The following is a 26757-nucleotide window of genomic DNA, read 5'->3' as shown; positions in this document are numbered from 1 at the left end:
TTATTTTATGGCCTAGAGTTTTGCCCAGCAGTCAATAAGCACTTAAGATTGAAACTCACATTTTGCCTGGTTGAGAATTATCAGAGATGGAAAGTTCCTCTCTGAATCAAATAAAGCAGAACTTGAACTTGGAGCTCCCTAACCCAGACTGGTTCCCTTACTGATGGGGATTCAGTACTCACATCTTTTGCCAAATTGCAGCATTTGAACAGAATTCTGTTTATACAAAACATTCAAAAAGTGTTAGTTTTCATTCCAGTGTGGAATTGAAACCAAACTCTGAAACCTCAGAGTTGCTGCAAAACACAGTTGTCCTTCAGTCAACTCAAAGGGCTGCTTTGTGTCTCAGGAGCTTGCAAAATAACTGGATCACAGGCCACCTTCTGGGCCCAGATTTTGTGACTGTATTTCTGAAGGTTTTTAAAGCACTAGACAGTCTTGCAATCCATCAGTATTGATACCTCTAGCCTCAGTGCTGCTGGTGTGGAGTATATTTTTACCCTGCTGTGTGCCACTGACTGGTGGATGAATAGGCAGCAACTTCGGAAACTACACAAGCAGCAACAGCTTTGAAGTAGTTCTTTCAGTAACAACTGTGTGCTTGTGCTGCCCTGTGCATTAGAGCATGGGTCTCAGTTTTGTTGATGTTGTTTTATTTCTTGTTTCCAAAGTTCAGTGACACTGAAGTCGATCATAGATGAGTCCAACCTACAGAATTTACAGGCAACCAGTGTTGTGCCTTGAAGACTTGTGACTGAATGCGGTTTCTATTCTCCTTGGCACCTGACTCCTATTCCCTAAAGGTTTAGGTAGTGCTAAGGGTTGTACAGATGGCTTGTGCTCAATTTAAACCGCATACAGGAAGCTTTCTTTTAGCTAGACTTCTCTATTGTTATGCTGTATTAATAGGTTCTTTTGAAGCTTGAGAAAGAACTGATCTGCCTGAATGATAGTTCTGGGTGGGGAAAGTTATTCAGGAGCATGTTGGCAAAATCTGAAAGGCTGTTTTATTTAACCATTTCCTTGCCTGTTGGTTCAGACAGGTTTTGCTCAGAACAGTGCCCAGAAAGAGGGAGCTGCACTCACATTTTTGAAATTACGGGGTTTGAGTCATAGGTATTTATTTATAAGCAATGAGCATGTTTATTCTTAGATTCCTGCAGTCAAGCCAGAAAATGTTGGCTAGCCATAATGCAAACATGCAGATACACTCTTCATTTTGATCCTGCCCTGACTTGGTATGCAAATTCAACTCAGAAGTACCCCAAACTTGGCTTGTGCTGGAGGGGCTGATTTTGTTTTGCTCATATCAGAACTCAAAATCAGAGGAGGTTCCAGAAGTGCCTTGCTTGGGCTGACCCTCAGCACCACCAACTATTCACTGTTGCTGTTACCTTTAATCCTGGTGATGGGAAGCTTCGTCCTCTCCTTTTAAGTCCAGGGTTATATGTGGCCAGTCCTGACACTCAGCTGTATCTGTTTGGTGCTCATTCTTGCTCTTCCCAAACCTTGAGTGGGACTTTTCAGCTTTTAATACAATAGAGAATGAGCAATAACACCCTTCTCGCTCCCTAGGTGCAAGATATGTAGCCATGTGTTTTTTACCCCCTGCCTCCCTACTTCCTCCACAGGATGCTGCCAAAGTGGATGTGTCACTTTGCAGCAGTGGTGCAGGATGATGCTGTGCTCAGGGGAAGTGCTCAGCTTCTGCTCTGATTATTATTTTTTTCATTCTTTTTGAAGTGACATTTGCAACATCAACAGTTTCTATCTTCCCCTGCACCACTAGCAGAGCTTTCCCTTATGCAAAAAGAGGAAGAGCTAAAGAGTCTGTGAAGACTGGTAGAGACTTCTCAGCTGTTGGCCTGCACTCTCAGGCATTGTGGGAATAGCCAGAGACCCTCAGTGTACCCATAGCAATAAAGGAATGGAGACCTGCGTGAACTGATTCTCAATTTGACCTGCACATGTACCCAACTACCTCAGTCTTCCTGATGTCTAATACATCTCTTTTTTTTTTTTTTTCCTCCCTTATTTAGAAAGATATCTGTAATTCAGATATCTGAGCTACTTACTGCAGCTCTTTGGCAAAGTAGAAGGCCTTAAAGTGATTTAAAACGTATGTTCATCTTTGTTAAAAAGTAGGACACATGATATAGGTTGCAGATGACATACAACTTAGTTTCGAGGTCAGAATCCAAACTTCAAGCATTCTTTTCTCTGGCCAAGGGTAGAGAAGAACAACAACACACACAAAAGCAGAACTCTAAATGTTCGTCAGAAGGGCTTTATCTGATTTATAGAATTGTGGCTTTCTTGCAGCCGGAACTTGGAAGCAGAGCACAACTGTCAATCCTCTTCCAGATTCCAGAGTTTCCCTAGTGCTTTTAAAAGTAGATTTCCTGAGAGTGAAGAACTCATGTGAGAATAAGCAATGTAAATCTTCTGTTTACCAACAGTGACATTGGACTTTCTAAATATACTCCTCCAGTAAAGGCCATTTAAAAAGACACTGAGAGACAAAAGTGCTGCAAGTAATCTGTGATTATCATATGAGTGTAGACTTGGTACTAATGTTCTGTTACCGTAGGAAATTGCTTGGGAATAAGGATTTCTGGTTTGCATAGGTGTGAAGGAAGGATTAGGTTTAAGAAGTTGATTTGCATGAATGAAATAAATGCATGTCTATGTAGTTGAAGCATGTTGCTGCTAATTAATGCCATTAACCTGTGCTAACTGGGAATGTTGGTGCTGGAAATGTTGGTGCTTCTCTTTCTTGAAATCCTGTGAGAGATGCTAGGATTGAGTTACTTACTCTACCGCTGATTGATGAACCTTTCAAACAGAGGAAGCACATCCTGGTTTGGGATTCAGACCTCCTTCCAAAAAAAGAACATACTCTTCAGATGTCCTGTCACCTGCCTTTGAATAGCTGAAGGCTCCTGCTGCTTGCCAGCTGTGTTTCCAATGTAAAAGGGATTATAAATGAAACTGAAGGATCTGAGGTATCACTTGTTCTAATTGTAAGCTCTTTATCCCTATCTTCTCAGCACTGTTCACCTTCATTTTGAGAAAGACTTGAAACTAAGCTAGTTAGTGACAATTTCCCCTCAGAGCTTGTTAGACTTTCTTTTTCTTATTGACTTATTTGGCTCTACACAGAGAACCTGAGCCAGTGACAATGTCATAAGCATCTGCCAATATTGTGCTGCCAGTGCTTGCTTAATTTTGGTTGCAGCGTCAGTTCTTTTAGTCCATTCATGATTCTCCAGGCTTCTTTCAATCAACCCCATCCACTGCAGAATGATAATGCAGTACGTTTGAACTTGAAGGATCGCTTCTAGGGTTGTAAGGGCATCTCTCACCACTAGAATAAGTTCTTCACTGTTCCCATGATGTATCTTTATTCAAAAATTTGTCCCTGTTGTCCTTCTGTTCCCTATCCATGTGTGTTTCACCTGACAATATGTTCACATACAGGCTGCATCAGCTAAGGTTTTTGGAATGAGCTATCTGCTGTTTTCCAACAGAGTAGCTGGTGTACAGCCAGCAAGTGACACGCACAGGATGTTTTCAGTTACATAAATCCATGCAAAAAGTGCACGGCGAGTGACAGTTCTCAGATATGCCATACATGCCTAATTGTGCCTGCAGGATTCAAACAGCTGTGCAAGTGCAGGTGTTGGAATCTGTTGTAGCAGTACTCTTTCTCATATATCAAAGTAAGAGAATGAGTTCTGTTTTTCGGATTTATACGCAGGCGTATATTTTGTGCTTGAGTATTAGCAGGCAGTATTTGTATATGGACAGGCTTCCTGATGTCTTTCTATGGATCTTACTGAGATACATTGGGTCTGAAATGGTAATTGGACAATTCAGTATTCATATGCTACATTGTCTATTTACTTATTCATCCATTTTTTTTTTCAAAGAAAGATGAATGTTTTGTTTTAATTACTGGTTAAAGGGGCAAATCTGTCAAGAATATATCACTGAAGTAAGCACAGGAGACTTTGGCTATTGTGTTCAGGAAAGAGAAGGTTTTGTCCATAATGTATTGAGAGCCTGAGAGAAAAACAAAGCTGTTAAATTAGGTTAGCTTCTTGCTCATTCTGGTCTGGCTCCCTGTAAAATAATCAAACAGGGAACTTCCGGTAAGTGAAGGCTTATATGAGATAAGGAAGTAGTGATCTTTTTTTTTTACTTTGTGTTAATGGAGGAAATCATGTATGGCACACTGGAAAAATGTTATAGGTTACTCACAACTTTCTGTACACATAAAGCTATGCTCATTTAATGTATTCCTTCCTTCTGTTCTTTTCAGATGATCCCCATAAGCCAGAGGAGAAAGATGAAATTTCCAAAGTCACGATCATAAGTCTTGTCCCCTTATTGGTGATTTCTGTTGCTGTGATTGTTATCTTTTATGCCTACCGCACTCATAAGAAAAGGAAGCTCAACAAGGCCTGGGAGAAGAATGTTAAGCCCAGGAAACATAAAGACTGCAGTGATGTTTGTGCCATTATGTTGGATGATGATCACTCAGACATCAGCTCTACCTGTGCCAACAACATCAACCACAACACAGAATTGCTGCCCATTGAGCTGGACATTGTTGTTGGCAAAGGAAGATTTGCTGAAGTGTATAAAGCCAAATTGAAGCAAAATACATCTGAGCAGTACGAAACTGTGGCAGTAAAGATCTTCCCCTATGAAGAATATGCCTCCTGGAAAACCGAGAAAGACATTTTTTCGGATGTAAACCTTAAGCATGAGAACATTCTCCAATTCTTGACCGCAGAGGAGCGTAAGACAGATCTTGGTAAACAGTATTGGTTGATCACTGCCTTCCATGCTAGAGGAAACTTGCAGGAGTACCTCACACGGCACATTATCAGCTGGGAAGACCTCTGGAAACTGGGAGGATCCTTGGCCCGAGGGATTGCCCATCTGCACAGTGATCATACACCCTGTGGTCGCCCTAAAACCCCTATTGTGCACAGAGACCTAAAGAGTTCCAACATCCTCGTGAAAAATGATTTAACTTGCTGTCTCTGTGACTTTGGGTTATCTCTGAGGCTGGACCCTTCTCTCTCTGTGGATGACTTGGCCAACAGCGGTCAGGTATGTTAAAAGTTTCAGGAGATGTGTTGTATGTCATACCAGTTCATCTGTCAGTTCCTGGGGAGAAGAGGGGAAAAAAAAACCAAAAACCTGTGCTGCCGTATTTGCTTAAAATCAACAAAAATGAAGGGCTGGTTTTTTTGTTTTTCTTCTTTTCAATGAACAAATAGGCTTTAAACCTCACACAAAAGCAATGAGGGAACTGTGATGAAGATTTTGTTCCGATCAAAGAGCAGCCTAGTTATATGACACCATCTTCCTTTCTGTGCCCTTACAGTGAAACATGTAAAAGCTTGTCAGCTACTATTTGTCACACTGCTGCAATGTGCACACAGGATAAGGGTGTGCTTCATACTTTGAAGTTAAGCCACAGTTTTCAGGCCTGTTAGCACTAGGTTTGTGTGAGTAGAACTACTGTGTCAGTATATCCCAGCATATGTGAATGCAGTCCTCTCTGTCCTCAGGACGTGTAGCAGACAACAGAGAGATAAATAATCACATTAAAAGGCCAAAAATAAACCTGTTTAAGATTATGGGACTTTCTCCACATGCAAGCAAATGCAGTAATATCAGATGAAAATAACTGCCCCGTTGTTACTTTTTGAACTAAGTAGTGTGAATAATGCTCATCTATTTCACAGGCGTGCCATGAGGATATTTGTGAATGCTTCAGTTTTTCATATATCTCTAAATATTTTCTCTTCTGATGAAAACTCCTGTAGTGGAAGTTGAGACCTTTTCTTAAGTTATGTTCCTAGTTATGTACCACATATGATTAATTATATGTAAGTATCCAAAGCATGCTTGTTTACACTGACTTCTACTCAGCATGGAACTAGTATTTTGATTTAGGGACATTTCAGGGACAACTCATCAGGCAGTAGTGTTTGTTGAGTTCATGAGAACTTTGCTGTTGTTTATCAAATTAAGATCTTTGTTGTAAGATCTTTGAACTCTCATTAGTTTAAGGGAACTGCCCTGATCTCATTTTGATAGAGTTTCTTAACAAGAGTCAGGAGTGAATGATAACCAAGGAAAGCATATTTAAAATTACACAAACTCCACTCATGGTCACATATCATTTCTCTTCAGCATGCCAAATCTTTTTGGAGTCCAGTGAAGTCGTACCATATTGACAGTTACAAGACTGGTTGGAGTACAGCAAAAGCAGAGTATTTGGCAGTGTATGTCATAGGCTGTGAAGTTTAACCCCACGGAGACTTTGCTTAAAGCCAACCCATATTTCAATCTGATTTCTCTGGCATTGCTCACAAACAGTTGGAAGTAAGAGGATAGCATTAATACTGCCCTCCCACACTCCACACCAGCACTGACAGTGAAGTACAGCACTGCCTGGAAGATGTTGCTACTTTAGAATTGATGCCCTTGGGCACTCATGGCGAGACCCAGTGTTTTACTTTGTTTAGCTTCACTGAATCAGTTTTGGGATAACCAAATTAACATTATTCTTCTCCATGGCAAAGTGTAAGATGATGTGAAGTGGCTCTGTAAACCTCAGCCTCATTTCTTCTGCGCATACAAGCACTACCCACTCAAATGTGCCAACATGACAACTTCAGTACCGTTCGTAGCTTTTGCCTAGGAGATTTTGCACAAGAATTTGCCATCATTTCTGATCTTTACACTTTCACCAAAACTCTTCCCATCAGGTGGTCCAATTTTGAAGGTATATAATGGAGCTGACACACATTTGAATTCAAGGAAGCTTCTGGTTTCCTGTGAAATGAATAGAAAAATCTAAGTATTTTACGTTTTTTTTTCTGATCAGCCTTGGACTGCAGTATTCAAGGCAAGTTGTTTGTATTACAGAACTGTCTTCTTTCCCATCCGCACAACTACCTTCTGCATGATGCAGATGTTGCCATTATTGTCTGTATGATACCAGTGTTCTTTATGACTGACTGGAAACCATCTTTTCCCCAGACTTTGTGGTCTTTTCAGTTTAGCTATTTGGCCATCCACAATGGCTAACATTTGCAGACATTACTTAATCTGAATATGTAAATCTGGACCCGTGTCCTGTTGTGTTCAGAGGACTGCTATTTGCCAGCAAGGCCAGATGTTCCTCATCTCGGCAGCATCAGCAGCCTTACAACAACAGATGGTCGTCCTAATCACACAGAGAGGGATAGCCTCTGCCCCTCTGAGTGACACACCTCAAGGCACAAAACATCTCAGACAACTTGAAAGAAATGTAGGGTTTCCAGTATAAAAGTTCTAAAAGTCACAAACGTTATAAAAAGTACTGCAGGAAGAGAAATGTTCCCTTGCTGGAAGTTTTGGAAGAGAAGAACAGAAAACGGACTGGTCTTTACAATGAGAAAGTGTCTGAAATATATTTGGGACCCAGACTCAAGTTTTGCAAGCTGTAGGAAAAGAATGTTTGACCCAAAGACCTCGTAATCTAAATTCAGATAAAAGAACAGAGGCAGAGTGCAACAGCGGATGAATTCTAAGCAGGATGGAAAGTGAGAAAACTTGATATCATTCTTAACATCATTTTCAATTTTCTCTGTGTTTTCAGTGGTTCTTCATAGCTGTAGAACATGAGCCTCAATTGTACAGCAAAGCTGCAGAATCTTTTTCACTGCTGCAAGGAGAGTATGAGATGTTGCAAAACTAGAACTGCTTTTGTGACAATGTTGATTATCTGTATTTAGGCAGCATTAACACTTAATGAAAAAAACAGCAGGATGGGGATGGGCAATTTTGGGGCATAGTATGCCAGAATCTTTTCTAATACTTTGGTGGACTCTGCTTTGGAGAGAAGCTGTATGTTTGGGAAGGGATGGGGCTAGGAACAGCCTCTGCTGCAGGGTTGCCATGCGTTCATGTTCAATAGGGCAGGAAGGTACTGGTGAACTCAGTGCTGCTGGGACATGGTTATCCCAAGAACCTCTAATGCGTTGGTGTTGCTCATGTTTGGCCTTCATTTTCACAGATTCCATACAACAGGGAATTTAACTTTTGGACTGATTTCACAGACTTTTTTTTGCTATTCTCTAAATAAAGGCCTTGGTACTACAGCCATTTGTATACCTGTAACAGATAAATTCTCTGATGTTGCACAGTCCTATGATAAAGCAATGTCCTTAGTCTGTACTGTTGTTTTCTTAGGGAGCGTTACACTTTTTGTAGCGCTGTTTCCCATTTGTACTGAGTATGAGATGATAAGGTGTGTTTCCAGAAGCATGCCAAACACATGTTGTAGGAGACTGCATTTACTATGTAGCTGCCTTCAGTTGCAGACCCAATAACCGAAATGTTGTTTTGTAGTTCTGCTTGCCACCAAGCTCTGGACTGATGGCTGTAGTTCACTCTACAAATAGCCCTTCTTAACCACAGATCCTACTGCATCACCCACTTCTGTTTTTTCCTCTTTTTTTTGTGTGTGATTAAGCAGCCTCCCATCTGAAGCTGTCCTTGCCTGATCTGATTATTTTTGGACTTTTTCCAGATGAGGAGAGAAGGAGAGCAATTTTTTTATACATTTATTTTTTGAAATTTTTTGAAAAAAATTAAGTTTTGGCATTGGATTTGCTCAGAGATCCAATAATTATTCCTTACATCTATTCATATGATAAGAGCACTTAAACTTTGCCATCAGTAATGTAAGGTCGTAATCTAGACTGCAGCACAGCTGCTAAAATCACTGCTGAAAATTATTGAATATGCATAAACTTTATGGGAACAACTTTTCAAACGAAGAGGGGCCAGTTTTTGGTTTCACTTTGAATGTGTGCTTATGCATTCAGTACATCTTCATCAGCTTTCTTGTGCCAAGCCTGCATTTACCTCTCTCATTTTAAGACCACTTTGAAAAGAAACAGTTCTCTCTATAATATGCAGTGCAAAAGAATACAGTGATTTTCTTGCTTGTCTGAAAATCGCTTGGTCAGTGGCAATTGCTCCAGGCCCAGAGGACAGAGTTTGTCTCAATGAACAGCCAAAGAGTGAGAAAGTTTGTCAGCATTAAAAACAGTTGTTTAAGGAACTACAAAAGGCTGCTGTTCTTCTTGCTTGTTTGTTTCTTTGCTTTATCATTTTTTCTTTACCAAGGGAGGTGCAAGTACAGTCGGTAGTCAAGACAATGCCAGATTCTTTTGGCAGCAGAAAGCATGATCCGTGCCAAGTATGGCTTGCATTTTTGGATACGTGTCAAATGGCACCATTTCTATGAAAGCTGAAGTCAGATCACAGCAGAATCCAAAACATGAATTACAGTTGCAGCTCATGAGCTCTCCCATATTTCCTCTCCTGCAGGTTGGCACAGCAAGGTACATGGCCCCTGAGGTCCTGGAGTCCAGGATGAACCTTGAGAACATGGAGTCCTTTAAACAAACGGATGTGTACTCCATGGCTTTGGTCCTTTGGGAAATGACATCTCGCTGCAATGGTGTTGGAGGTAAGCACCATTGGTTTTCTTATCTCTAAAGGTATGTTTGGATAGAAGTGCTCTTGTGGTTGTCTGTGTGTAGAGACAATTCTTTGTTGTTCTCGTGGGCCTGGCTGCTGTAAGCTAACAGGCCTTCAGTAATATAAGATGCACGTGTGTATGAGCAAGCTTCAGGGGCAAGCTCCTGAAAGCATGAGGAAATTGCTCCCCGTTGCTGTAAGGATAAATTGCTGCTAGGTAAGCCTCTTCTGAAGGTTGTTAATGCCTGTTATTTTTTTAAACTACAGCATCTTGAGTAGCCGTGGATTGACTGGTCTGCCTGTCCTCTCCCAAAATAATTATTACTATAAGAATATTTGAAACACTTGGACCTGATGATCTTAGATGTCTTTTTCAACCTAAATGATTCATGAAATATTAAGACCAAGAAGTGATAACTGTCCCCCATTTGCCTTCATGAAATGTTAACTCTGAAACCTAATGAGGGCCAGTTAAGTGTCACATTTACTAATTATCATTTCAATAAGAGCCGTCATAGGGGTTCAAAAATCTTTCTGCTTTTGTGAAATCCACAACTGCCACTCATCATTTTTTGGGATGTTGCAAGAGATCATCCACAGGAGAAACCAAGGGATGTTCATTGTATAAAGTGCAGTAACAAAAATAAGCGTAACTGAGTATCAAAATAGCTCCAAGAAGAGCTACTGTGTTTGTTCATATTCAGACTTCGTTCACTGAAACAAAATCTCCATTTCTACTTTGCCTAAAGCTGGCCCAAAATTCCCAGCTTGCTATGCTAGTATGTGCTAGAAATCTGAAAAGTTGCTGTTGAGATTCTGCACTACATATTGCCATATTTGAAGATTTTCACCTTAACTAAACTAGTTCCTAACTCAGGAACCAAAATGAGACTGTTACATATACATTTTTTCAGTCTGCTTGTATTGTCTAGCAATCATTTTAACAGAAGTCCAGGCAGTCTAAGAAGCAGGGCTGTTGCATGTAAGACTAACGTGAATATTACAGCAGATATGAGACTATTTGTATTTGCTACCTCTCTCCCAAAACCACATAGGTTCTCTTTTCATTGGACTTGCCGCAGTTGAGTCTCAAAGGGCTGCAACAGAGACAGGACAGTCTGTAGAGCACTGCAGTATGGGGAACGTAGTGTACAGGAGAGAAACCAGTGTCCTATTGGAAAATGAATATAGCTGCTCTTTGTTTCTCTGCTAACATCCGTGGGATACCACAGGGCTGACTATCCGTGGAGGTCTCTGAGGCCACTCTGCACAGTAGCAGTTTGGCATCACCATGTTTGTGTGCAAGAGGTAGAAATGCCTGCATCCCAGTGTCTTGCTCTGTCTGACCAGCATTTGGTCTTTGTGGGTGGGCTGCACTGTGGGCAGTTTTGCCCCTGTTTGCACCCTGCTGGGAAAGCAGGGTGTGCAAATAGCTAGTGCTAGCAGAAATGCGTGAAACCTTTTTTTTTTTTTTAGTCAAATGTTTCAGGGAAAAAACATGTGGTGCTCCAAAAGCTGAAAGTTTTTGAAGTCTAGCATATTCCATGGCAAACCTATCCACATTTAACAGTTGTGGTTATGTATGTTTCTAAATGCGTTGGCAAAACCTCAGCCTTTCATTAGCACTTTGTAAGTGCAGCTGAGAAGATTTAAAACCTGAGAAAAAGGATCTCTGCTCTGTCTCGAGCTCTCTCTGTTTCTTGCATTTAGGAACTCACCTTATTAATACAAATATGAGCTGTTCACTGTGGAGTCTTTTATCTTCACTGGTGCCTGAATGTGTTGCTGTTCATATTTGCTGAGTACAGTGAAATGGAGTTTGTGGCAAGAACAAACCTTGTTGCTGCTGTTCTCAGATGGCAACTGCCTAAAAGAGGATATAAAGAGAGTTTCATAAGGAAGGGAAATCACCAGCATGTTTAGCCAGAAGAGGTTGACCCCTTATAACCTTGAGAAGAAGAGCTGAAATGATTTTAGGAAAAGGAGACGTTTCTCTGGCCCAGCATCCCCTTTGTTTTCATGCTGGAGCTTAGCCCCTGCCTCTGATTTTCCCTAATCCTCAGTCATCCTCATCTCCAGAAACATACTTCTTAAATTTTGTTTCCATGCTTCAGTCATCTTTCCAGGTGGTTCACTCCCCAGTGAAACCACCGAAGTATTTGGGCTGTAGTGGGTAGGACTTGGGCTGAGTGTCTTCAACCAGAGCAGCTAAATATAACTCCTACGATGCAGCTCCCTTATCTTGTCGGTGGTACTGAACTACAGCAGCATTGCATGGTTTCTCTCATTTCCTTCTTTGATCTTGTCTTGGTTCGTGCAGTCTGACTCTCTTTGCAATCAGCTGGTGAAGTACCCTTACAGTGATTCATGACTGCAGCTCCCTCTCTGCTTTCTCTTCCCATCTGTCACTGGTGAGACTCCCTTCCCTTCTTGCACCCTTCAGAGGAGCTGCCTCCGTTCATGCAAACCACTCCATTTCCTGACCTCGTAGGTGCTGAGAGAAATGACTTTGCATGTAAGCCAGGGCAGACTTACCTAATTGCAGCCTTTCCAAAGAAACCTAAAAGATGTAAGTGCTGTCTCCCCAGTGCAGGCCTCTCTGCAGTGTGGGCTCTCTCACACTAGAGAAGGACCAGGGAAGTTCAGAGAGCAGCCTGATGCTGCTGGGGGAAAGCACGGGAAAGAAGGGGTTAATTGCTATGCTAACGGTAGGGTGAGTTATTTCTTTTACATAGGGTGTTCTCAGGATTTGTCTGTTGGTGTGCAGGTGAGTGTGGGAAGCGATGGAGGCAGGTCCTTTCACTGCAGCAGCTTTGTCGAGCATAGTCTCAGCAGAATGCCAGGCCTTTTCAGTCAGCAGACATTTAAACGAAAATACCCAGCAGCATAATCTGTACTGTGAAGCTGCCATAGTAAATATGCAGGTGGGGATCAGCTTTCGAGAAAGGCCATGCTGTTCGTTGTTACTTTGTTCTGCTAAATATGGAGAAGCAGAAATGGGGCACAGGGGAGAGGGAGACAGAGGCAAATAGCGAGTTTGACTGTTTTTTCACCGGAGTATAATTTAAGAGGCATATTTAGAAACTCAGCAATACTACTTTGGGGAGAACTTCAGCTGCTCCACACTGCCGTTAACTTGGTATTTCATTCAGTGCAACAGCTGTGCACCAGATGCTGCACGTTGTGAGAAATACAATTTTCATCTCAACTGCTTGCTTTCAGAGCGACAGAGCTTTGGTGACTGAGGCAAGTGTAATTTCTCCGACAGCCTCCTAGAAAGAAAAGGAAACCATCTGCTTCGTATCGGAGCTGCTGCAGGCAGGGGACTGCTGGGGGCAGCAAGGGAGAAGGAGAGGAACAAAGCCTCAGGATGCACAGGGCTGGTGAGGAAGGAGAGAAACTCCTCAGAAAATGGCGACGTTGCTCATACGGTGTTGCAGTGCCTGAAGGGGCGGCTGGCTTTGGTGTAGCAGCAGAGCTGTGTCTGAAATAGCAGCCTTGTTTTACCAGAGCTCTGTTTAATGTGAATAAAAGAGCTGGTTAATCTTATGCTCGCTTGGAAAGAGTCAGCCAAGAGGTACAATTTGGCAGCTAAGCATTTGTGCATCTTGTGCTTCAGGGAACGCTGGGCATTCATCACGTTGAGTGTACAGAGGTGACAGTTTCTGGCAGCAGGGAATATTTTGATAGCCTGTGCAGTGGGGCCGTGCCTGTGCATTAGGTCTGTGCTTGTGCATCAGGCCTGAGGTCTCTGCAGCAGGGGCCTGGTTTAAGCTTCTCCTTTGTGAAGAGAAGTCCCAGTGGGGCACGTTTGCACTGCAGTGGCATGTGGCAGCATGCATCCCACATCTGGTACACCCTCAAAGGGCACCATCACCATTATTGTGGAACAGTAGCTTGGATCCCAGAAATTCTCGATGTGTCACCACAGTATTCAGTGCTGTCTTTCAGCAAGCCCAGGTAGCAGTAGGTAAGATCACCCTGCAGGGCACTCTTATGCTATATTCCTCTACTTTCCCATCTCAGGGTCTAGCATACAATGACTAAACAGCCTATAATCATACTCTTATGGCAGAGCTTATACACTCCCGGCCCTTTGGAAAGGTGACTGTGTCTTTGATCATCAGATGTGAAGTCACTTAAAACATGTCTGTGCAAGGAAAACGGCACTGTAGGTTCATTCATCCCAGGGCATCCTCAAACTTCCCAGCTAGCATTCATATTCTGAAGGAGTGGATCTGGGAAACCCAGGGAAAATGTGGCGTAAGCATCTAACAACTCCTTAAACTTGAAATTGAAATGGCTTTGAGCTTCTGCATAATCCCTTTGTGCAACAGTATGTAGACCCACCACCCAGATTCTTCTAGCATGAGGAAAGACACAATCTGCACGCACATGCAGATGTGTGTGTGTGTGTGTGTATGTAAGCTATCACAGTAACTGCATCATCAACTGATTTATCCCCTCTGTGGCTATTCCTTTATATGCTCTAAATTAAGGGTTTTTTTTTTTCAAAAGGATCAGAAGTTCCAAAAACATAAGATCACTGCTATGGATTGTGCTCCACAGCTGATTTTCGCTAGCATTCTTCCTCCTCATTCCTGGTTTAATTCTTCAAGTAAGCCTTCATCTTATGCATAAGGAAATGTCCCACTAAAAACATAGCAAGACATATCACATGGGGGAAGTGTTGATGAGGTTTGCAGGTGTGCAGTTCTCACTTAAAGGAAGAAAATCTCACTGCAAACAGCTTAGAGCATAAGATCGCATGCAAGAGGCATATTTTTCATGAGGAGTCCGCTGCCAAATGTTCTATAGCATTCATCAAGCACAAATAGATTTTCAGTAATGTCTCCGGGGCTAAAAATCCAGTCCCAGCCTTTCTGAAAGTTATAGCCATGCTGGTGTCAAAGGGAAGCAGAGGTACAGTGATTATTAGTGCAAGGTAGCTCACAACCATTAAGATTAAATGCAAGAGGTTAAAGTTGAAGAAACTCTTCCATTATTGAATACTAAAAGTGCTGTGGTTCAAAATACCTAAGATATTTATGGTACTTCAGCCAGTTGTCATTTTTAGTGTCTGACTGGTCTGAAAACAATCAGAAGAAACATTTAAGTCATAAAAAATAGATTCAGCATCTGTATATAGCTATGCACGAATATGTAGCAACAAGCATCTTAACCTGCCTCAAATTGACACCTATTACGTCTACTGTAGCATGCCAACATGATCCATAAATAACCTCAGCTATTACTCCAAAATGTGTCTGACACCTGAGATTCCACACTATATGGATGATTTACCGCAGGAGGATTCAGTCGGCTTTTCTTTCTGAAGGAGAGAGAAGCAAGATAATAAATAGCGAGAAGATGCTGCATGCTTTTCAGAGTGAGGAAAAGCACAACTGTGTTACTATGAAGTCATTACAGATAACTAGCATCTGGCCTCAATTTCTCCTCAACAAAATCGCAAATCTGAAAAAAAAAAAAATGCAGCATAGAAGGAATTTCTTGAACAGGGGAAATGTGTTAGAAACCTATCAGTTCTCCAGGAAGGCTTTCCCTTTCACCAAGTAGAGGCAATCCCAAGCACAAATACAGGGAAGAATGGCTTGAGAGCAGCCCTGAGGAGAAGGATTTGGAAGTCAGTTGATGGAAGACTCAACATGAGCTGACAATGTCCGCTTGCAGCCCAGAAGGCCAACTGTATCCTGGGTTGCATCAAGAGAAGTGAGACCAGCAGGTCAAGGGAGGTGATTCTGCCCCTCTGTTCTGCTCTTGTGAGACCCCATCTGAAGCATCCAGTTATGGGGCCCCCAGCACAAGAAGGACATGGAGCTGTTGGAGTGGATCCAGAGGAGGGCCAAGAAGATGAGCAGAAGGCTGGTGCACCTCTCCTATGAGGACAGACTGAGAGAGCTGGGGCTCTTCAGTCTGGAGAAGGCTCCAGTGGACCTTGCAGTGGCCTGCCAGTACCTGGAGGGGGCCTACAGGAAAGCTGGGGAGGGACTTTTTATAAGAGTATGTAGTGACCGAGGGAGGGGAAATAGCTTTAAACTGGAAGAGAGTAGATTTATACTAGATATTGGGAAAAATTCTTTACTGTGAGGAACAGGCTGCCCAGAGAGGTTGTGGATGCCCCTTTCCTGGAGGCGTTCAAGGCCAGGCTGGATGGGGCTTTGAGCAGCCTGATCTAGAGGGGGATGTACCTGCTTATAGTAGGGCTGTTGGAACTGTGTGATCTTAAAGGTCCCTTCCAACCTAAACCATTCCATGATTCTGTGATTCCATGATTCTTTGATTATATGATTCTACGAAATGAACAGTCTTGTAAACCTCAACGGCCTTCAGATTAAGTTCAGTGAGAGGGAACAGGCAGCACTGGAGAGCTTCCCTTGATTTGTCACTCACATTCCTTTGAGGCAAACACAGTAGGGCAAAACTAGAGCCTGGCTTGCAGGGAGTCATTGAAAAAAAAGTGTATACGCACTCAAGGTGGCCTGTTCGTATTAGATGTAACTAACATAGTCCTGGGAACATTCAAAACATTATTATCATACCACACACGTGCCACTGCTCCACGTGTCTCTCATACTCTTGTCTCACCTGTGCTCTTCTGTGCTAGTGCTCCATATTGCAGGGAGATCTCTGAGACTACAGTGGGTGTCCAGGACCACTATCACAAGGAAACCATGCCTGCTGGAGATGTGTAGGCAGTGTCTAGATCATCTAGCAGTTTCCTTTTCCTCAGCAATCTCTACCATCTTGGTTAGCTTTGAAAGCAAAAGCATCAGCTTTGTAATCGTTGTACTTCTACTGTGCTTCCATTGGGCTTCCAGTTTGACCAGCAAGATAACAACTTCTCATTTAACTTTTAGAGTTAAGATTTTGTAAATTTACTTTGGCTGAATTATCTCAAACTGAGATTAATGTGGGTGAAACTGATTCGAAGAAAGCAAAGTAGACTTTGGCCCTTGTGCCTTAGAGAAGGTATTCTGCTTATGGGAAGATAGGACTTGTGTTTCAGAACTATAGTCAGTCAGCACAAAATTGTGTAGAGAGTGACCAGCACCAAATGCTTCACAGAAAAAGGAGGGAGACATCTGTGGGGTAATCTGCCACACTGCATGCACGGTAGTTTGCTAAACTCTGGACACTTTAATGCATGGAGTTTAATATCCCTTCCAAAATGTTTGTTGTTGTGTCTTGGGCTATTCTTTTAGTTATCTCTCTTTTTCGGTAGCCTGGTGTAGTCTTCACCTTGTGGCCATCACCTAGCAATGAAATCTGCAGCTTGTCTCTAAAATTCTGGAGAAAAATCCACCTTTTAGTTTTGTTTTCATCATGAGACAAAGCGATCCGAATGATCTGATCTATGTTATCTTCATCATTAATTACTTCGATATTGTATCATGTGCCAAAGGAAACAAAGTCAAATGTTAGCAGTTCTTCCCTTAGCAGGACATTTCTTTCTGGGCCTTTAATCATTGTTATCACCCTTCTCAGAGGTCCTATTTACTATAAAATACGCCTTGAGAGAAGTGAACAGTACTGGACACTGCATTTGAACTTTGATTGCAACATTGTACAATGGTACTGTGTCTCTCATCTCGTTCATCTCTCTTCACACATCTTCTAGACACTCGCATTCTTCAACCTGCCTAGTAGATTACACGTCAGTTTTTCTTGCCCTCAGTTAATTCCTAGAAATAAATAAAAGGCAGCAGAACAGGCTAACTTCATAAATCTTTATCTAATACTAGTAAGCCATTAGACCCATGTGTAAATACTCCATCTGTTCCCAAAGAAACCACAGCATTTTCTACATTGTGTCAGCATCTACTCTAATATTTCCGCTCTTGGAGATTTCTTGAGTTTTCTCCAAAGATCCCATATGTCTGCTTCTTCCTTTCTCTCCCCAAAGAAAAGCAAAGAAAATATGCAACACGCACAGAAAAACAATAATGGCAGCAGTCCCTACAGGAAACTGTATCCCCTTCATCATCAGTTGAAATTGACCTATTTTAGGAAAGAGGTCTAAAATCAGAGCAGACTACTAACGGCTCAATAATAAGCAAGGACAGTATGGAAGCTTCCAGCACTGTTCCTTGTTGTACCTTTGTCTTTTTCAAGCAACTGTTTCCTCCTAGCAATCTGGCACATTAATATCTGTGACCTAAATTTCAGTTTATATTTCACCTGTTTAATGTGTGGAAACTCCAGGGAACTTAAGGGGGACCAGCATAACCATTTCTTGCAGACTTGGCTCAAGCAAAATTCACCTTGAAGTCCTTGTATGCTTTGCCTCAGCAGAGACTGTACGGCTCACAAATATTACTCTGATGCTCTGACTGTTGCTAATATGATTATGTGCTAAAGAGTTTAATTGGAAATTGTCTAGTTGGCTAGGAAGGAAAAAGGGAGAGGGGTGTGTGTGTGGGAGAAACACATTTGAAACATATTTGAAAATGCCAACTGGCTTTGCTTTGTTTGGAGCTGGTCAGGCAGAACGGTGGCACTGTGCAGCTAATCAGTGGCTCCGTCTCCTCCAGAGAACAGCCAGCTCCCTTCACACTTGGCACACATGCAGCCCAGCTGAATACCCTTGTGTTTGCTTCTTCTCTTGGCAGAAGTGAAAGAGTATGAGCCCCCCTTTGGTTCTAAAGTGCGAGAACATCCCTGCGTGGAAAGCATGAAGGACAATGTCCTAAGAGACAGAGGGCGACCTGAGATCCCCAGCTCCTGGCTCAACCATCAGGTAAGAGCACTGCAGAACCCATCTAGCTGCTGCCCAAAGCCTGAGCGTTAACTCTGTGTCCTGCTCAGCAAGAGAGGCCTCTCTTTTTGCACTCGTTGCTCTGTCACATAGTGACACTGGTGCTGCCCATAGTTCAGACACCACAGTGCTCTGCACCATGCCTGCTCCCAGATCCCCGTGGATTTCTGCTGCCCACCAGTGTAATTTGAAAGTGACCAAATTAAAACTAAAAATAATAGAAACCTGAGACCCCACAGTCATCCAGACAGCCACAGAATAATTAGGGCCTTAAAGTACACTGTGTGCAGGCTCTGAAAGGTCAAAGAGAGCAGCTTTACACACGGGTTCCATCAGCAGAGAAAACAAATCTCAGCACTTTACCACAGAGAAAAGTAATACTGGCATCCCAGCTGTTGACAGGTTTAGGAAAATAGGAAGTGAGTCGTCAGCAACTCGGTTTGTTTTTATTCAGGGCAGTGTAGTGACAGTCATTGGCATGTTGGGAAGCACTCTGTCAGCTTTCTCTGTTCTTACACATCATGGTGGCACTTCCTAGGCGATAGATGCGGCCCAATTTCTCAGTAGCTGAAGCTGAATGGAAAAGAGCCAAAGGCATGCATTCCTTAACTTTTGCTCTGAGCGGTTTTATCAGAAGAGATAAAATGAGAAACATATCAGAGAAGTGAGGCTTGGTCATTCCACCTATCAGTGAAATATGTTGAGTGGTCTTTACGGACAAAAGGAAAGTATCACAAACATTTATAAAAGCCCAGGCAACCAAGACCAGCTGGTATTTCCATAAGGAGCCTTTTTTTTTCATTCTAGTTGAAATGTTAGAATTATAGTCTAACCTTTAATTAGGAAAGTCCATGTGAGTGGCTGTAATCAGTCAGTCCTCCAACCAGGAGCAACACATCTGCTGCTTGATGACTGCGACAGCATGCATGCCGTTCCTGGACCTGTCATCTGCAATGAGCAGGACTATTGAGGAGCGATGCTCTCACTGGGGAGGAGAGCTGTGTTTTGAGGGACATCTGAAGAACTGATATTGCCAGTACTGAAAGGCCTTTGACATTTCTAGGATCTATAGCTACAGCTATCTTCTAACCGATCTGTTGAGCTGGGAAGGTGAGGTTACATTGATGCTCATCTGTATAGAGTAGAAGACTGCAATTTTTTTTTTTAAAATTATGTATGAACAGGTAGAAGTCATCAGGAGTTGACTACAGCTGTTTGTTTTCCCCAAAGGCAAAAGGACGTCCAACCCAGTAGTGAACATGTGAGACTTTAGAAGAGCCCAGTTAACAAAGCAGGAAAGAATCCTGAGCCAGGTCACTGGGGAGCAAAAAAAAAGTTGAAGAAAATGCTTAAAATTAGGAACAGTGTGAGAACATTTCTGAGAATATTCCAAAGTCATGGTCTTAATGTGTCAAAAAAAAATAAAGAGAACCGATTAGGGAAATAGAAGAACAACAGGAAGATCTGTAGTCAGTAGACTTGAGTTAAGTTTTCTCCAATGCAAAAGGAAATCTAACTTAGTATCAATCCATCACTTACTGTGCTGCTTATGCTAAGGCAAAGGCAGAAGTTGTCGGCAAATATTTCTGTTCTGCATTTGGGAAGAGTCAGATGACATACATGTAGAAGATGGCAAAGGCACCGATGAAGCAGAAGTCATTGACACTTAGAGCAGGCCATTAAGTGGCCCAGAGACCTGTGTGCATTCAGGGTTGAACTCCTTCAGGCATCACACGGCGTGGCAGTAGGAGCAGCAACGTGGCTGGTCGTGCCTTGTTGAGGGAGCACCAGCAGCTCCTTGTGTGTGTTAGGCTCAGGGTCCTAGCAGTGCTGGGGGCAGTTGGTGCTACCCGCATTGCCCAGCACAGGACATCCTGCCAGCTGGGATGTGCTGCCTGCGTTTGTGTGTAACTGGAGTGGGCACAGCTGGCTCCAGCAGGGCTCAATTAGGAGTCTAAGGCAGGAAGTGAATGCCTGATAACACCCTCCCAGGACATTTAGTGAAGGTGGATTTAATTCCCTTTGTCTGAATCCCTTCAGCGTTTCACGTTGCGCTATCTACGACTCAGTGACGCATGGGCTTCAGCAGGGCTGTGACAGTTTGCAGCAACCGAGGATCTGCTTTGAACTCCACTGAAGTTGCTTTTACTGTAATAGCTCTTCCATATTCATTTCCTTCCTCTGCAGTCGTGTTTTCGTAATGAACTCATTATTCATCGTGATAAAATTCTGGAATGGATTTACATATTACATTTTTTTCCCCTTAATGAGATTTGTTGCACTATTGATTTCAAGTTAATGTTTAATATTTAATTTAATTTACTGCTTGTAATTTCAATGTCATCAGAAAACTAATGTTATTTGTATACAGACAGTAACGTTCTGCTATTAACATTGACATCAGTCAACATCACAATTAGGTAAATTATGCAATTAATGTAGTGTTGTGAAATGTTATTTTTTTAAATAAGAAGTTTAAGATAAATCCCGCTTAATGGGCTTCTAGTGTCATAAAGCAAAGCACACAGTTTCCTGGCAAATACCTCATGTTTACAAAATGCATTACGAAGATGCAACTGTTTTTTTGCTCCTGTAAACATGTGCATCAGCATTGAAATGAAGGTTAAATAGTTACATCTGTGAGTGACATGTGTTTAAGTGTTTGTGGGACTGCGGCCCATATTTGCACACAGTTTTAGTTTGTCTGTGGAGAATTCATAAAGGCTGATGTCAGGCTTGATATTGCTGGCAATCAGAATTCTGTTAAAAAAAAAAAACAAAAAAAACAACAACACAAATAGGATTCAGCCATGCGGAGGGATGGGTTGAGTGGGAAGTTGTTATTCAGCTGTTCTGATTGTATTTATTAGACCAAAAACTACTTGATTCTACTGGTCCAAACCAAAAAGTGGAGGTTTGGAGGAGGGAGGGTAGCAAGGCTGGGGAATAGGTTGCCCAGAGATGTGGTTGATTCCTTGTCCCTGGAGACTTTCAAGGCTGGATCAAGCCCTGAGCAACCTGATCTAGCTGTGCACGTCCCTGTTCATTGCAGGGGAGCTGGACTGCATGGCCTTTAAAGGTCCTTTTCAATTCTAAGGATTCTGGGATTCTGTGTCTAGAAATGGCATTACCGGCCATTGGAGCCAGTGGACGTAAGGTTGTAGGGTTTCTTTAAAAAGAAAGCATACCATGTCCCCATTTCAATGACAGCAGAGCCCACTGAGCACTTTTGGGACCAGTTCTGTCACCGCAGGCACACCAACGGTCCTCTAGGCTTCAGAGGACACCCCAGCCGGCTCTTATGAGCACGCACCGGCGGTGGTTCAGTGGCTGTCCCCACCACAGTGCTCTCTCTGTGCTCTCCACAGGGCATCCAGATGGTGTGTGAGACCCTTATTGAGTGCTGGGACCACGACCCCGAGGCTCGGCTCACGGCACAGTGCGTGGCGGAGCGCTTCAGTGAGTTCAAGCACCACGACAAGCTCTCAGGGAGAAGCTGTTCAGAGGAGAAGATCCCCGAGGACGGCTCCGTGACCACCGCCAAGTAGCACGCACCCAAGAGCTCCGAAATGGAGGGAGGTTACTCCTAAGCACGTTACCTTGGCAGAGGAAGAAGTCACGATCAGTGCCTTGACTTGCTTCCTGGAGGACTGAGGCTGTCACTACTCCCTTTGAGCTGTGTCTCTGGGTAGGGAGATGTATGCATGGGAGTTAAAAGCCAGGGAGTGGGTGTTGTACTCCAGCATTGGCAGCCGGCGTCATGTCATAGGAGGAGCTAAGTCTGTTAGCACTTCCTCAGGAAATGAGATTTGAGAATAGCCAATAACATTATGCACTTTAATAATGCCTGTATATAACTATGAAATTGCTATTTTTATATATATATACATATATATTAAAAATGTCTGTGTATGTATATATCTATCTATAATATCTGTAAACAGCCATGATCTGAAGAAAAGAGTTTAAAAAATGCTTGCAGGAAATTACCTGTGCATTAGAGATCCCTCCCCATTGGGAAAGCGCCCGGGGAGACTGGTGTATCAGGACACTAGCGATTGTGCACTAAGCACTCTGCCAAAAAGATAGGAACAAGGAGCAATAAGAGGATGGCTTTGAAGCATGTGCTGCACACACCCAGCTGTGGCCCAGGAGATGACAGTTGCAGCAGCAGTCTCACAGCAAGGAGACAGATCTGGCTTTGCAGTTGTAACTACACGCTCCTGCCTGCAGTGTTTTTGGGAAGATTCGGGGATGTCTTTGCCCTCTTGCCTTAACCCCAAGGTCCTCACAGCCTCCCATAGTGGGAGGGAGCGTGAGGAGGTTTGGTCCCACCACCTGTGTTTCCATGCAGAGGTCATTAGTGTTACGTCTTTATTGCTTTGAGTTCATGCTGCTTGCAAGCAGGTTGCAAAATAGCAGCGGGATGAGATTTTTCCCCTCCTCCCTTCCTGACTCTCAAACCGCACCAAGTCCAGCAGTAATCCAAGCAGATGTTTTATATTTGCTCTGCATTCTGAACGCAGACTGTACTTATTTTTTCCCTTTTCCTTTTACCTTAATTGCGTTGCTGTGAGAACAAATAACTTTTTCCTAGTACAGCATATCTATGCTTGACATACCACAGCCTGACTGTTCCATGCTTTCTAGAGAAAAGCAAGAGACAACACCCAGTGCCTTTGCTTTCACACAAGGATCTTAGAAATGAGGGAAGGCTCCATGGCATCAGGTTCATGGCATATCCTGCCCTCTTCTCTGGAGGGTAGTGGGAATTTAATTATCCAGACAGTTGACATATGTAAACTTATACAAATGACAGCAGTGCGTTTCATAATTCTGACGATTCTGTCTTCAGGAGTTCTGCAGTGATGTTTCACTTTTTTCTTCCCTTGGCATGTGTTTGGGAACTGTTGAACCACTGATTGATCACCTGAGGCGAGCACTGAGTCAGCCATGGAGCACAGGTGAAGGCGATTGAGCTGTGTGATGGAAGGAGTGGAGCCTGGCTGCACCTCTCCTAGACCCCATTTAAGGGCTGACTGCCACTGGGGAAGGGTCTCTTTCTGGAGATCACTTTCTTCAGAGTTTTTTTCTGTGAGCCTAGGACACGGGTGAGCATTTTCATTTATTTTTGATTATCCCCTTTCCACTGAGATAATCCTTCTAGTTACATGACCTGTAAAATACTAACTGTGCCACTCTGCTAATTGTACTTGTTGATTGTGCAGCATGTAAGCAGGCTGTGGAAACCAGGAGTTGAGCACAGAGCAGTCCCACACAGGTCTGCATCAGGTACAATTCACTGAACATCTTTGACAGATAAACTTTGATATTAATCTAGAAGATATTGCCAAGTTAGTAGGAATCATGCTCGTTTAAATAGGAACTCAGACTGACTTGCAGTGAGAATTCATTTCAAGTGGTATTGTATCCCCGTTCATTTTGTTTTAACTGAACTGCTCAGAAATATTTAAACAAAGAGCAAAATCTTAGCAACTACAACAGGATTCAGAGGACACTGTCAAATTGAAGGGGAGAGGGATTTGCATTTCCAAAAAAAAAAAAAAAAAAAAGAAAGCAAGGAAAATGATGCAGCTGCAGGGCCACTGCCATCTAGCGAGGCGCAGCTGTGTGCTGCACAGCAGGACTGGGGGGCTGAGGGCAGCCATGGCTGCTTTCTCTCCCTCCACCCAACTGAAGGTCAGGGAATGGCATCCAGAGGTTACTGACAGTACTGACACATTTATTTCCTTTTTTTTGTTGTTGTTGTTGTTTTTTCTTGGTTTTATTTTGTTTGTTGTTTTGTGTTTTTTTTTTTTACTACAACATGTAAAGGGATTTTTTTTAATTCTCTTAAGGAATACTTCACCTGTACATCATGTATGAAATAGGGATGTGAATGTTATATACTCTTCTTTATCAAATGTTTCAAGCACTTAACTTGCTTTGTAAACAGTGTTTGGGGGCTTTTTGTTCTTATTGTTTTATATAAATCAAATGTTTATTGCTGCAAATAAAATAACACCGACTCAAATTTGTCTTTCATCTCTGGAGCATCTAGAATAAGGAGGGGGCTTTTGCAAAAATGATCCCTGTCCTAAAAGGATTTATTCTCATCCCTTTTCACCAGATGCCCGGATGTCCAGCTGCCGATGCACGTGTCCCTCTGTGCTGCTGTCTTGTCTGGAGAGCATCAGCAAAGGGATGCAGTGGCCACTCCTTCACCATGTAAAACCTTCTCTGGTCACGGGCAGGGGACAGAAGCAGGCTCACAGCTGACTCTCTCCTATTGTCAACTCAAGCGCAGGTAAGGTCTTTGTTAATCCTCTGCTCTCTTGGGTCCGGTATTAAAGTGAGCTAGAAGACAGTGCACTAAATCTGTGTCACAGGGAAGAGTGTGATTAATGTGTTTGTGCCACACGGCTTCAGTGCTGTGCTCGGTGTTCAGCCAGCCACCCCTCCTGTGCAGGGCATGCACAGAGCACGAGAAACCAATGAATATGAGAAGAGCTGCCAGCCCCCAAAAATGTTTTTGCTGAGAGCTGCGGCTGTTCAGCTTGGAGGAAAGAAGGCTGTGGGAAGACCTGAGAGTGCGTTTCAGTATCTGAAGGGGGACTGTAAGGAAGGAGATGGACACTTTAGGAGGGTCTGTTGTGACAGGACAAGGGGAAAATGGGTTTAACTGAAAGAGAGGAGACTTAGATTGGATATAAGGAAGAAGTTTTTCACTGGCACAGGCTGCTCAGAGATGTGGTGGCTGCCCCATCCCTGGACGCACTCAAGATCAGGCTGGACCAGGCTTTGGGCAACCTGATGTAGCTGTATGCATCCCTGTTCATTGCAGGGGGGTTGGGCTAGATGGCCTTTAAGAGCCCCTTCCAACTCAAACGACTGCATGCTTGTATGATTTATTTCCAGCAGAGTCCTGCCTAGTGTCTGAGTGCCCTGCCCTAGTCGTGGCTCTGCCCTACTCACCCCTCACCACTGCTGGCCGTGCACTGTGCAAAGATCTTCAAGCCCTGACATCCTGTTTAGGTTGGATTAAAGTCAATGTCTTTCTGGTGTGACAGGGCAAACGAGTGGTGCAGAAACAAATACAAATTGTATTAAAAAATGGAGCAGGCAAACTACAGAGGCCTTTCAGAGTATTCAACTACAGAGTTGAATACACAACATCTGTGAAATAAAGTATGCTACCTATCATTAATTTTTCATTTTTTTGGTTAAGTCATTTGCCCTCTTTCTCATCCTCAGTAGGGTATTCAATATTTTTCTCTGAGCAGCTCTTAAATGGTATAGTCATAGAATCAATCACAGAGTCATATAATAATCACAAAATCATAGAATCAATCCCAGTCACAGAATGGCTTGAGTTGGAAGGGACCTTAAAAATCATTCAGTTCAACCCCTATGTATGTCAATCAGAATATTAGCACCAGGGCACACAAACTGTGCACTGCAGAAAGCTGTTCTTGGGGTTGCTACTGACCCTAAGCAGGGATGGCCAAGCATCCTAGCACAGGCTGGCTCTGTGTTACCATTTTGCACAACTCCCAGTGCAGTAGGGATTTCACTCCTGCATGACAATCTCCAGCTGTTAATGGAAAAGCCACAAACAGTGAAAAAAATCATGCCCCAGCTCCTGAGGGGAAAAAAACAACAAGAGAGATATTAAAGTATCATTATTCTGAATGCTCCTGGAAACAAACTGGGCTGTGTGTCCAGCACCTGCAACACTGTCCTCTTGTCACGCCAGCTGTGCTGGGACCCAAAGGCTCCCTTTGCTTTCAGAGGAACACTGATTAATTTATTTCCTGAGCCCTAACTCCTTCTCTTGCTTTTTTTGCTTTTATTTTAATGTTGCGGTTGTTACAAAACACTGCCTATGGCAATTTTTCCCTCCAGCCACAAAGAAGATGGAACAAAGCCTGCTCCAATCCTTCTGCCTGTGGCTCCTGAATGCCGTTTGGCTGCATTCATACCACCTTTATTACTTGGAAAAAATTCCTGCAAGGGGGCTCACGCCATGTGCGTGGTCAGAAGACTCTGGTGGTTGCCAAAAACAGCATAGGTGTAAGTGTTGCACCTTGCTGCAGGATGCTGGTGTGCTTTCAGGCATATGTGTGTTTCTGGGAGCACCCAGGGTCAATCGGGCCCCTTTGTCCTGAGCCTGTGGTGTGCCCTGCTGGCTGCCCAGAGCCCATCAGCCCACAAAATGGCTCAATGGGCACAAATGCCCATACCAGCTCCCACCCAGCTGTGACCTCAGGCAGCTGAGAGGCCGTAATCCTGGGCAGGAAGCTGAGGACAAAGCCAGCGGTTTGTTGAAACACAGCCAAATTGAGAGGCTCCTGGGAGGGCCGAGCCCAGGAAATAGATTTAAATCTGTTGAATAATGAATGCTCTGAGCACTGTCTAAT

At 43.1% G+C, this 26757-nt stretch overlaps 1 protein-coding gene across 1 annotated transcript in view; it reads left to right on the top strand.

Moving 5' to 3' along the window:
- Positions 1–21885, top strand: part of TGFBR2 (transforming growth factor beta receptor 2) — a gene marked incomplete at both ends in the record, with an annotated part of 63153 nt that extends 41268 nt beyond the window's left edge. Inside the window, 4 exons of the mRNA XM_079538203.1 lie at positions 4325–5124; positions 9409–9550; positions 18192–18319; positions 21706–21885. Of these exons, the coding sequence (XP_079394329.1) occupies positions 4325–5124; positions 9409–9550; positions 18192–18319; positions 21706–21885 (1250 nt within the window). The remainder of the gene's footprint in view (positions 1–4324; positions 5125–9408; positions 9551–18191; positions 18320–21705) is intronic.
- Between the last annotated feature and the right edge of the window lie 4872 nt (positions 21886–26757).

This window comes from Tetrao urogallus, assembly GCF_951394365.1.
Source record: "Tetrao urogallus genome assembly, chromosome: 7".
NCBI classification, from domain to species: Eukaryota; Metazoa; Chordata; class Aves; order Galliformes; family Phasianidae; genus Tetrao; species Tetrao urogallus.
This window is presented reverse-complemented; position numbering and strand designations above follow the sequence as displayed.